Source organism: Salvelinus sp. IW2-2015, unplaced genomic scaffold (assembly GCF_002910315.2).
Source record: "Salvelinus sp. IW2-2015 unplaced genomic scaffold, ASM291031v2 Un_scaffold3578, whole genome shotgun sequence".
NCBI lineage: Eukaryota > Metazoa > Chordata > Actinopteri > Salmoniformes > Salmonidae > Salvelinus > Salvelinus sp. IW2-2015.
This window is the reverse complement of record NW_019944856.1, coordinates 18693-30458: the sequence shown is the minus strand read 5'-3', so window position 1 is coordinate 30458 and position 11766 is coordinate 18693. Positions and strand designations below refer to the sequence as shown.

Here is an 11766-nt window from a genome sequence, read left to right as displayed (position 1 = left end):
GGCTCGAGCCTTCTGGATGATAGCGGGGTGAACAGGCAGTGGCTTGGGTGGTTTTGTTGTCCTTGATGATCTTTTTGGCCTTCCTGTGACATCGGTGGTGTAGGTGTCCTGGAGGGGCAGGTAGTTTGCCCCCACATAAAATAGTGTTGTTAATAGTGGAGCTCAGAGTGGAGTTAATAGTGGAGGCTCAGAGTGGAGCTCAGAGTGGAGCCCCAGAGGAGTTAATAGTGGAGCTTCAGAGTGGAGTTAATAGTGGAGCTCAGAGTGGGAGCTCAGAGTGGAGCTCAGAGGGAGTTAATAGTGGAGCTCAGAGTGGAGTTATAGTGGAGCTCAGGAGTGGAGTTAAATAGTGGAGCTCAGACGGAGTTAATAGTGGAGCTCAGAGTGGAGTTAATAGTGGAGCTCAGAGTGGAGCTCAGAGTGGAGCTCAGAGGAGTTAATAGTGGAGCTCAGAGTGGAGTTAATAGTGGAGCTCAGAGTGGGAGTTAATAGTGGAGCTCAGAGTGGAGTTAATAGTGGAGTGCAGAGTGGAGCTCAGCGTGGAGCTCAGAGGAGTTAATAGTGGAGCTCAGAGTGGAGTTAATAGTGGAGCTCAGAGTGGAGTTTAAATATTGGAGCTCAGGAGAGTGGAGTTAATAGTGGAGCTCAGAGTGGAGCTCAGAGTGGAGTTAATAAGTGGAGCTCAGAGTGGAATTAAAAGTGGATCTCAGAGTGGAGTTAATAGTGGAGAGCTCAGAGTGGAGTTAATAGGGGAGCTCAGAGTGGAGCTCAGAGTGGAATTAATAGTGGAGCTCAGTGGAGCTCAGAGTGGAGTTAATAGTGGATCTCAGAGTGGAGTTTAATAGTGGAGCTCAGAGTGGAGTTAATGGTGGAGCTCAGAGTGGAGCTCAGAGTGGAGTTAATAGTGGAGCTCAAGAGTGGAGTTAAATAGTGGAGCTCAGAGTGGATTTAAAGTGGAGCTCATAATGGAGCTCAAGTGGAGTTATAGGCACATCTCAGAGTGGAGTTAATAGCCACATCTCAGAGTGGAGTAATAGCTTGGAGCTTGAAGTGGAGTAATAGTGGAGCTCAGAGTGGCTCAGGGTGCGGGCTCAGAGTGAGTTAGGTAGCTCAGAGTGGAGTTATAGTGGAGCCACAGAGGTGGGAGTTAATAGTGGAGCTCAGAGTGGAAACGGTCAGAGTGGAGTTATAGTGGAGCTCAGAGTGGAATTATAAGTGGCTTAATAGTGGAGCTCAGGGTGGAACTCAGAGTGGAGTTAATAGTGGAGCTCAGAGTGGAACTCAGAGTGGAATTAATAGTGGAGCTCAGAGTGGAGTTAATAGTGGAGCTCAGAGCTGAGTTAATAGTGGAGCTCAGAGCTGAGTTAATAGTGGAGCTCAGAGCTGAGTTAATAGTGGAGCTCAGAGTGGAGCTCAGAGTGGAGCTCAGAGTGGAGTTAATAGTTATATAATATTGTTGTTCCAGGTACGAGTTGGACTTTTCCCACTTCCGTCTGTTTGACGGGGACTCCGAGGCGGCCGTCCTGGTGCTTCTGGAACCCATCTCCAAGGTAGGGAGGAGCTAGGTTACACATCAAATGACACCCTATTAGTGCACTATATAGGGAATAGGGTTCTATAGGGCTCTGGTATAAAGTAGTGCACTATATAGTGTGCACTATATAGGGAATAGGGTTCCATAGAGCTCTGGTCTAAAGTAGTGCACTATATAGGGAATAGGGTTCCATAGAGCTCTGGTCTAAAGTAGTGCACTATATAGGGAATAGGGTGTCATTTGGGAGACAACCCTTGTGTTAACTCATCCCATCTTCAAGGATGATCAAATGTGTGTATCTGTGTGTGTGTGTGTGTATCTGTGTGTGTGAACATCCCAAGGACGACGTTCCCAAACGCTTCTGCAAGCTCCGCAAGTTGATGAGCTCGCGTACCTACCTGGAGTGGCCGCAGGAGGACGAGAGGAGGGCAGAATTCTGGACCAACCTCCGTCTGGCCGTGAGGGGCGGAGATGAGCTGTGATCCAACCGGGTGCCGGGAAGTCTGGAATCCCAGATATCTACTCAGAGGAGTCCAGAATTATTCTCTTTTCTGCCGACAGTAAAGATTGATTGGTTGGTTGATGAGTTGGTTAAATGTTTGGTTGGTTGGGTTGCTTAATTGATTGGTTGGGTGAATTGGTTGGTTGGTGGGCTGGTTAATTTATTAGTTGGGTGGGTTGGTTAATTGATAGGTTGGGTAGTAGTTTGGTTATTTGATTGGCTGGGCGGGTGGGTAGAGGGTTGGTTAACTGATTGGTTGGGTAGTAGTTTGGTTATTTGATTGGCTGGGTGGGTGGGTAGAGGGTTGGTTATTTGATTGGCTGGGTGGGTGGGTAGAGGGTTGGTTATTTGATTGGCTGGGTGGGTGGGTAGAGGGTTGGTTATCTGATTGGCTGGGTGGGTGGGTAGAGGGTTGGTTAACTGATTGGCGGGTGGGTGGGTGGTAGAGGGTTGGTTAACTGATTGGTTGGGTGGGTTGGGTTGGGTTGCTTATCCTTATTCTGGAAGTCTGTTTGCAATAATAATTTGTCATTGTTTTGACTTTACTTCGCCAAGTTGTTCTTTATTTGACTAAGTTGTCCCCTTCAGACATTTACTTCACCAAAAATGTTATTCATCCAGTATTTTTGATCACATTAGAAAGCTGATACACTGTCACTGTCAAGTGAAAATCAAATTTTTAAAAGTTAATATTCTGTTAACTCATACCCAAATATTGTTGTTGAGTCATCCTATACCCATAGAAAAAACACTTTGAAAATCCCATCTCAAACAGACCGTTTAAAAAAATGATTGCAATTTCCTCATAAAGTATGATGTCAGCAGTCTAGAGGAGGCTGAACTGGCCAATCAGTGATCTACCTGCATGAATATTTAAATTATTATGATGAATATTTTTTTTTACCTTTAATTAATTTAATTGACGGCCTTATGACCGGTATAAACCCACACCATTCAAACACAGAAAAGCTGCTTTTTGACATAGTTAATAAAAAACAAATTGGAAGGAAAACTATTTTACTCATATTGCAAGAATGGAGTGGACGATACGGTATCAAACGTGGAAACGATGTGTTTGATACCGTTCATTCAGACTTTCAGACTCGGTTGGTGGTACTTCCCATACAATGTTATTTTTAAAAACATTTCAATCAAATCAAACTTTGTCACATGCGCCGAATACTCTAGAGGAAAAAGAAACGCACACCTATTTAGACGAGGTGCTGGCTAGCGGAGTGGAAAACTTGAAAACAAAAGGAGAGTCACTCTAGGAGCTCAAGATACAAAAATGTAATATCCAACGTTTCGACAGGCAAGCTGTCTTCATCAGGGTATAATCCCAAAACAACAGGTGTAGACCTTACTGTGAAATGCTGAATACAACAGGTGTAGACCTTACTGTGAAATGCTGAATACAACAGGTGTAGACCTTACTGTGAAAATGCTGAATACAACAGGTGTAGACCTTACTGTGAAATGCTGGAATACAACAGGTGTAGACCTTACTACGATAGAAATTGCCTAGAATACAATCAGGTGTAGGTAGACGACAGTGAAATGCTGAAATAAAACAGGTGTGTAGACCTTACTGTGAACTGCTGAATACAACAGTGTAGACCTTACTGTGAAATGCTGAATACAACAGGTGTAGACCTTACTGTGAAATGCTGAATACAACAGGATGTAGTAGACCACTGAAATGCTGAATCAAGGTGTAGTAGACCTTACGTTGAAATGCTGAATACAACAGGTGTAGTAGACACTTACTGTGAAATGCTGAACTACAACAGGTGTAGACCTTAACTGTGAAATGCTGAATACAACAGGTGTAGACCTTACTGTGAAATGCTGAATACAACAGGTGTAGACCTTACTGTGAAATGCTGACTTACAAACCCTCAACCAACTGCAGATCAAATAGACGATATAAAAGTATTTACCAAGTAGGCTAAAATATAAGCAATAGCAAGCTGTTAGTAGCCCATGTTCCTCACGCTAATAATTTGGTCTATTTTCTCCAAAGCGTCTATTTTCATTACAAAGCCCTGACCTCAATTCTATCGAAATATTGTGGGCAGAACTGAAAAGCGTGTGCGAGTAAGGAGGCCTACAAACCTGACTCAGTTACACCAGCTCTGTCAGGAGGAATGGGACAAAATTCACCAGACTTATTGTGGGAAGCTTGTGGAAGGCTACCCGAAACATTTGACCCAAGTTAAACAATTTAAAGGCAATGCTACCAAATACTAATTGAGTGCATGTAAACTTCTGACCCACTGGGAATGTGATGAAAGCTGAAATAAATCATTCTCTCTACTATTATTCTCACATTTCACATTCTTAACATAAAATGGTGATCCTAACTGACCTAAAACAGAGCATTTTTACTCGGATTAAATGTCAGGAATTGTGAAAAACTGAGTTTAAATGTATTTGGCTAAGGTGTTTGTAAACTTCCGACTTCAACTGTAAGAGCATGTGATACCAAGGAGACTACTAAGTTTTCATAATGTTTAATTATTTATTTAAAGGGAAGACACATTGAAACCTAAGTCTCATTTCCAAATATGCCCTGCATAATACAATATACACATACTTAAACATATACACACTAAAATACAAAACCACAGTCATGGGACATAAAACATCACCCAGAAAAACAGTTATATTCCTCCACAAAATAGTCGTCAATCAAGACTTTAAATAGGCCGAACAGCACCAGAGCAAGATGAAATGTATTTGGAATTAAAACTAAAATCAGATTTATCTAGCTGGGTGGAGACCCTGGGAACCTCAAGAGTTAACCAATCCTGTGAACTGGTTAGGAACCTCAAGAGTTAACCAGTCCTGTGAACTGGTTACGGAGATGCCTCTCCTCACATCCCGATAGATATTATACTGTGTAGGAACTGTCCGTGAGAGGTTAACAATTACTAGGGCACGATAGATACTCTCAAATTGAGTTCACCCATTCCCCTGCTGAAACTGTGTGGTGAAACCTTCAAGATAAACAGCCTATGCTTCACTGTGAACTGAGCTATAGCACAATCTATCCAGAATACACAGATATACACATACACTGTCCGACAGTGGTAGCGTCACACACTCTGTGTCCACAATCATATACCGTGAACAGTGTGTAGCTGCCTGTCACTCAACAGATGACCTATCAAGTGTCCTGTGAACTGGTTAGGAACCTCTAGTTAACCACATCCTGTGAACTGGTTAGGGAACCTCTAGTTAACCAATCCTTGTGAACTGGTTTAGGACCTCAACGAGTTAACCAATCCTTTGAACTGGTTAGGAACCTCAAAGTTAACCAATCCTGTGAACTGGTTAGAACTCTAGAGTTAACCAATCCTGTGAACTGGTTAGGAACTCTAGTTACCAATCTCTGTGAACAGGTTAGGAACCTCTAGTTAACCAAGTCCTGGTGAACAGGTTAGGAACCCTCAACAGTTAACCAATCCTGTGAACTGGTTAGGAACCTCTAGTTAACCAATCCTGTGAACTGGTTAGGAACCTCACAGTTAACCAATCCTGTAACTGGTTAGGAAACCTCAGAGTTAACCAATCCTGTGAACTGGTTAGGAACCTCTAAGCTAGTTAACCAATCCTGTGAACTGGTTAGGAACCTCTAGTTAACCAATCCTGTGAACTGGTTAGGAACCTCAGAGTTAACCAATCCTGTGAACTGCGTTAGGAACCTCTAGTTAACCAATCCTGTGAACTGGTTAGGAACCTCATGAGTTAACCAATCCTGTGAACTGGTTAGGACCTCTAGTTAACCAATCCTGTGAACTGGTTAGGAACCTCAACAGTTAACCAATCCTTGTGAACTGGTTAGGAACCTCAGAGTTAACCAATCCTGTGAACTGGTAGGAACCTCAGAGTTAACCAATCCTGTGAACTGGTTTAGGGACTCAACAGTTAACCAATCCTGTGAACGGGTTAGGATCCCCAAGAGTTAACCAATCCTGTGAACTGGTTAGGAACCTCAAGAGTTAACCAATCCTTGAACTGGTAGGAACCTCAAGAGTTAACCAATCCTGTGAACTGGTTAGGAACCTCACAGTTAACCAATCCTTGAACGGTTAGGATCCCCAAGAGTTAACCAATCCTGTGAACTGGTTAGGAACCTCAAGAGTTAACCAATCCTTGTGAAACTGGTTAGGAACCTCAAGAGTTAACCAATCCTGTGAACTGGTTAGGAACCTCAAGAGTTAACCAATCCTGTGAACTGGTTAGGAACCTCAGTTAACCAATCCTGTGAACTGGTTAGGATCCTCAGTTAACCAATCTGTGAACTGGTTAGAACCTCAAGAGTTAACCAATCCTGTGAACTGGTTATGAACCTCACGAAAGTTAACCAATCCTGTGAACTGGTTAGGATCCTCTAGTTAACCAATCTGTGAACTGGTTAGGGACCTCAGAGTTAACCAATCCTGTGAACTGGTTAGGACCTCCAGTTAACCAATCCTGTGAACTGGTTAGTAACCTCAAGGAGTTAACCATCCTGTGAACTGGTTAGTAACCTCACGAGTTAACCAATCCTGTGAACTGGTTAGGATCCTCTAGGTATCCAATCCTGTGAACCTGGTTTTAGGGACCTCACGAGTTAACCAATCCTGTGAACAGGTTAGGAACCTCTAGTTAACCAATCCTGTGAACGGGTTAGAACAAATCACGTGTCTAGACTTCAACAGCAAAGTTAGATAAGACAGATGTTGATGAAGTAGGGCGTTGTAAACAAAACGGGAGTCATGTAGAGATCTACGGGTCTTTAACGAAGTCCAGACAACCTTTTGATACAGGATGTAGTGATGAGTATTAAAACTGTCACCTGTAACCAAACAAACGGCACTATGGTGGATGACATCTAAAGGTTTAAGAGTAGTAGCGTAACAGTATAACTTTAGACCGTCCCCTCGCCCCGACACGGGCGCGAACCAGGGACCTTCTGCACACATCAACAACAGTCACCCACGAAGCGTCGTTACCCATCGCTCCACAAACGTACCCGCTAACTAGCTAGCCATTTCACATCCGTTACACTAGCAGCTGCTCTTTGATTAATAAAACCACCATAATCAACAACAGATAAAAAGGTTGACAATAATCTGCTTCCTACCGCTTAGAGAACGTTACAATCTGTTTCTGTAGAAAAAGACAACTTTTAAATCTTAGCTTCTTCTTAACCAGCTCATCTATATGTTTAAAAAAAAACAATCCCAATGTCTAAGTATTGATATGCGGGAACACGTTTGATTGGAGAACTAATGAGTGTTAACATGTAGTTCATCTGAAACATTCTTACGAGAGTTTGAAAACAGCATGCTTTTCGTTCTGCCCGTATTTAAGCACACGTTTTAAAAATCAGGGATTCCTGCATAGCTATGAAATGTGACTGTAGTTTTGACACAGTCAGATCAACAGTCAAGGCAACAGCATACATAATAGCTTAATTGTTAATAAAGTCACCATTTTGTTACAATATGATTTCGCCAATTTCTTATATTTGCCATAAATTTTAATTATAAAAAAAATATTTCTTACAAATACATTTAAATGTATGTTGGAATTAATTTCACAAAAAACATTTGTAAATATAAATACATTATAAAATATATTCTAAAATACATTACTTTGAAATGCATTAAATACATTTTCTGATGCATTTAATATACAGTGCTTTCGGAAAGTATTCAGACCCCTTGACTTTGTCCACATTTTGTTACTTTACAGCCTTATTCTAAAATGAATTAAATTGACGCTACAAGCTTGGCACACCTGTATTCGGGGAGTTTCTCACATTCTTCTCTGCATATCCTCTCAAGCTCTGTCAAGTTGGATGGGGAGCGTTGCTGCAGTTATTTTCAGGTCTCTCTCTCTCACCGCTCCGTTCATTTTTCCCTTGATCCTGACTAATCTCCCAGTCCCTGCTGCTGAAAAACATCCCCACAGCATGATGCTGCCACCACTATGCTTCACTGTAGAGATGGTGCCAGGTTTTCTCCAGACTTGACGCTTGGCATTCAGGCCAAAGAGTTCAGTCTTCGTTTCATCAGACCAGAGAATATTGTTTCTCATGGTTTCAGTCTTTAGGTGCCTTTTGGCAAACACCAAGCGGGCTGTCATGTGCCTTTTACTGAGGAGTGGTTTCCTTTTCTACCATAAAGGCCTGATTGGTGGAGTGCTGCAGAGATGGTTGTCCTTCTGGAAGGTTCTCCCATCTCCACAGAGGAACTCTGGAGCTCTGTCAGAGTGACCATCGGGTTCTTGGTCACCTCCCTGACCAAGGCCCTTCTCCCCCGATTGTTCAGTTTGGCCGGGCGGCAGCTCTAGGAAGAGTCTTGGTGGTTCCAAACTTCTTCCATTTATGAATGATGGAGGCCACTGTGTTCTTGGGAACCTTCAATGCTGCAGAAATGTTTTGGTACTCTTCCCCAGATCTGTGCCTCGACACAATCCTGTCTCTGAACTCTACGGACAATTCCTTCGACCTCATGGCTTGGTTTCTGCTCTGACATGCACTGTCAACTGTGGGTCCTTATATAGACAGGTGTGTGCCTTTCCAAATCATGTCCAATCAATTGAATTTACCACAGGTGGACTCCAATCAAGTTGTAGAAACATCTCAAGGATGATCAATGGAAACAGGATGCACCTGAGCTCAATTTCGAGTCTCATATCAAAGGGTCTGAATACTTATGTAAATAAGGTATTTCTGTTTTCTAAATTTAATAAATTATTAAACATAATTAGGTTAGATTCAATTGAGATTTTGTGTCACTGGAATACACACACACAATACCCCATAATGTCAAAGTGGAATTATGTTTAAAAATATATATTTTTAAATTAATTAAAAATTAAAAGCTGAAATGTATTGAGTTAATAAGTATTCAACCCATTTGTTTATATAAGTTCAGGAGTTAACATTTGCTTAAAAAGTCAAATCAAATTTGATTTGTTACATGCTCCAAATACAACAGGTGTAGTCACCTTACCGTGAAATGATTACTCACAAGCCCTTAACCAACAATGCAGTTCAAGAAAGCGAGTTAAGAAACATTTGATTAATTGTTCAGCAGTCTTATGGCTTGGGGGTAGGTATTAAGGAGCCTTTTGGACCTAGACTTGGCGCTCCGGTATCGCTTGCTGTGTGGTAGCAGAGAACAGTCTATGACTTGGGTGACTGGAGTCTTTGACAATTTTTAGGGCCTTCCTCTGACACCGCCTGGTATAGAGGTCGTGGATGGCAGGAAGCTTGGCCTCAGTGATGTACTGGGCCGTACGCACTACCCTCTGTAGCACCTTACGGTCGGAGGCCGCGCAGTTGCCATACCAGGCGGTGATGCAACCGGTCGGGATGCTCTCGATGGTGCAGCTGTAGAACATTTTGAAGAAATGGTGACCTATACCAAATGTTGGGAAAAGGTGTTGTCGTGCCCTCTTCACGACTGTCTTGGTGTGTTTGGACCATGATAGTTTGTTGGTGATGTGGACACCAAGGAACTTAAAACTCTCAACCCGCTCACCGTAAGCGCAGCCCCGTTCGATGTTAAATGGGGGGGCCTGTTCGTCACATACTAAGTTGCATAGACTCACCGTGTGCAATGATTCAACCACAAAGACCAGGGAGGGTTCGTAGTGCCTCGCAGAGAAGGGCTCCTATTGGTTGATTCACCAATATATTTTGTGAATAAAGGCTCTCCAGGGTTATTATTCATAAATACTTCCCTAACCCAAAATAATATACAAATGGTGCTAAAAAAGGGGAAGAATTCTGTGTATTTACGTAGCATTCTTTCATTGATCCCTAATATTCTGATCCCTTCTCTCCATATATTCTAGTGAGTCTGTCGAGAGAAAAAAAAAAAAAAGGGACGGCTTTAGATAAATGTACTGAAAACCCTACTGAATGAAAACTCCACGAGAAAAATCTGTTGGCTAGCAAAGTGGGAAGTGTTTTCAGCGACTGAATTAAATGTATTCAGACTGAATTATATGTATTCAGACTGAACTAAATGTATTCAGACTGAATTCAATGTATTCAGACTGAATTCAATGTATTCAGACTGAACTAAATGTATTCAGACTGAATTAAATGTATTCAGACTGAATTAAATATATTCAGCACCCGCAAGGGAACCCAGCCTACAAAACCTGTAACACGCCTGCATAAGGTCAGTCTGAATACCGACGACTGAGAAGTGCGTCGGAAAGGCATACATTTCCTACGTCAGAACCGGGCCCTTAGAGCCTTATGACATGCTAGTAATTCTTCTCTGATATCCAAAATCGGGCAATCAAAAGAGAAATTACTTCTACCAATCAAGATACAGCTGTTTTTGTAACCGTATCAATGCGTTTTTTTTGTTCTCACAAACTTAAAAAAAAAAAACTGCCTACTACTACTACAATTGTTGGATCTTAATTTGACCGGCATTGTCACGGCAGGAAAAATAACCATGCAGCAACAAGATTTGTATTGGCCATCACGTTGCCACGGGAAAGTGAATTATATATTTCTTTCTGTCACCATTTTAAAAAATTTAAAAATAAATCTGTTTGTGCTGGCCAAGCCAGTAGGAGTCAAGACTGAGCTAGTCCTGGTTCCAGGTAAGTTCTCTGTCTCCTGGGCACGTACATACAACACGGTCCGTATACTCGGACTTCTCGCATTAAAATTAGGTGACAGACCATGTAGCTATGGACCCTTAGACTTAGCGAGTGATTCAATATCAGACGGGTATAGTTAGTTAGCCAGTTTCGTGACATATTTCAGTGAATTTATGTAAATCACAAAGCATTTTATGCTGCGCAGGAAAATGTTCTGCGTCAACAGGGTGATCAAATTAAGATCCCACCTAGTACTACTCCTCTTCCTCCTCCTAAATCAAATCAATGCTTTTGACACATCCAGCTCCAGAACCAGCCATAGAGCCAGCTGGCTAATCCTCTGAATACAGTACAGTAAACAAAACACAAAAAATCTGAGCAACAACATAACATTAGCTAGCTAGATAAGGTTAGCAAGATGGCTAGCTACACTGACAGCCGTTTTAAACTTCACGTGGAAATTTCGACAGCCAATTCGTAAAAAATGTAGAAGTAGCTTTTGTCATTCTTTAGAGGTGGAACATAAAACGTGCATTTAATCTCTAGGACAGGAAATTACGTTGAAATAGTGACGACAACTTCCTCTGGAGGGGGGACGGGGACAAGTCCTTTAAGCCAACAACATATTTTGCATACAACAGTTCAGTAAGTACCATTTTACACAAGAACCAAATTCCACTATATTCCCTATTTCGTGGGGAGGGGGCAATAAATAGACCAGAGCCAGCTGTTCCCTCTGCTGCGTGAGCACGCCAGACATTATGGAGGACCACACGTGGGAAAAGCATGGTGAGAGAGGAAACACCCGCTTACAGACAGGAACCTCCACCATCATCTACGAAGGTAGGCAGAAACGGCTTCTCCAATAGAAATCCTGGATTACATTTGTAGGTGATGTCATGGTGACATTGGCTAGCTAAGCTCATGCGTAGAAACACCTCATCGGGTCGAAGGGCCGTCTTGCTGTCCATATCGAGGAAGTGTTGCCATTTATTGGTATAAGGGTTAGAATCCAGCCCACTGCCCTTCGACTCCTCCTCTTCCTGTCATCCAGCCCACTGCCCTTCGACTCCTCCTCTTCCTGTCATCCAGCCCACTGCCCTTC

The 11766-nt window shown here is 42.4% G+C and overlaps 1 protein-coding gene and 2 long non-coding RNA genes across 6 annotated transcripts in view; 1 reads left to right on the top strand and 2 right to left on the bottom strand.

Moving 5' to 3' along the window:
* tlr2 (toll-like receptor 2) overlaps window positions 1-2306 on the top strand; it is a 28449-nt gene extending 26143 nt beyond the window's left edge. The window contains 2 exon segments of the mRNA XM_070441196.1: window positions 1466-1550; window positions 1876-2306. Coding sequence (XP_070297297.1) covers window positions 1466-1550; window positions 1876-2016 — 226 coding nt within the window. The 3' untranslated portion in view covers window positions 2017-2306.
* Window positions 2307-4543: 2237 nt separating this feature from the next.
* LOC139025929 (uncharacterized) lies at window positions 4544-5891 on the bottom strand. Of its 4 annotated transcripts, none has more exons than XR_011477608.1 (3): window positions 5850-5891; window positions 5494-5706; window positions 4544-4908 (listed from the first exon to the last, which is right to left on the bottom strand). It is a non-coding gene; the product is annotated as an uncharacterized lncRNA (long non-coding RNA). The 4 variants fall into 4 exon arrangements; XR_011477606.1 differs by having other exon boundaries at window positions 4544-4890; window positions 5476-5706; window positions 5744-5863; XR_011477605.1 differs by having other exon boundaries at window positions 5744-5863.
* Window positions 5892-6202: 311 nt separating this feature from the next.
* Window positions 6203-6385, bottom strand: LOC139025930 (uncharacterized). The gene is made up of 2 exons (XR_011477610.1): window positions 6355-6385; window positions 6203-6288 (listed from the first exon to the last, which is right to left on the bottom strand). It is a non-coding gene; the product is annotated as an uncharacterized lncRNA (long non-coding RNA).
* Between the last annotated feature and the right edge of the window lie 5381 nt (window positions 6386-11766).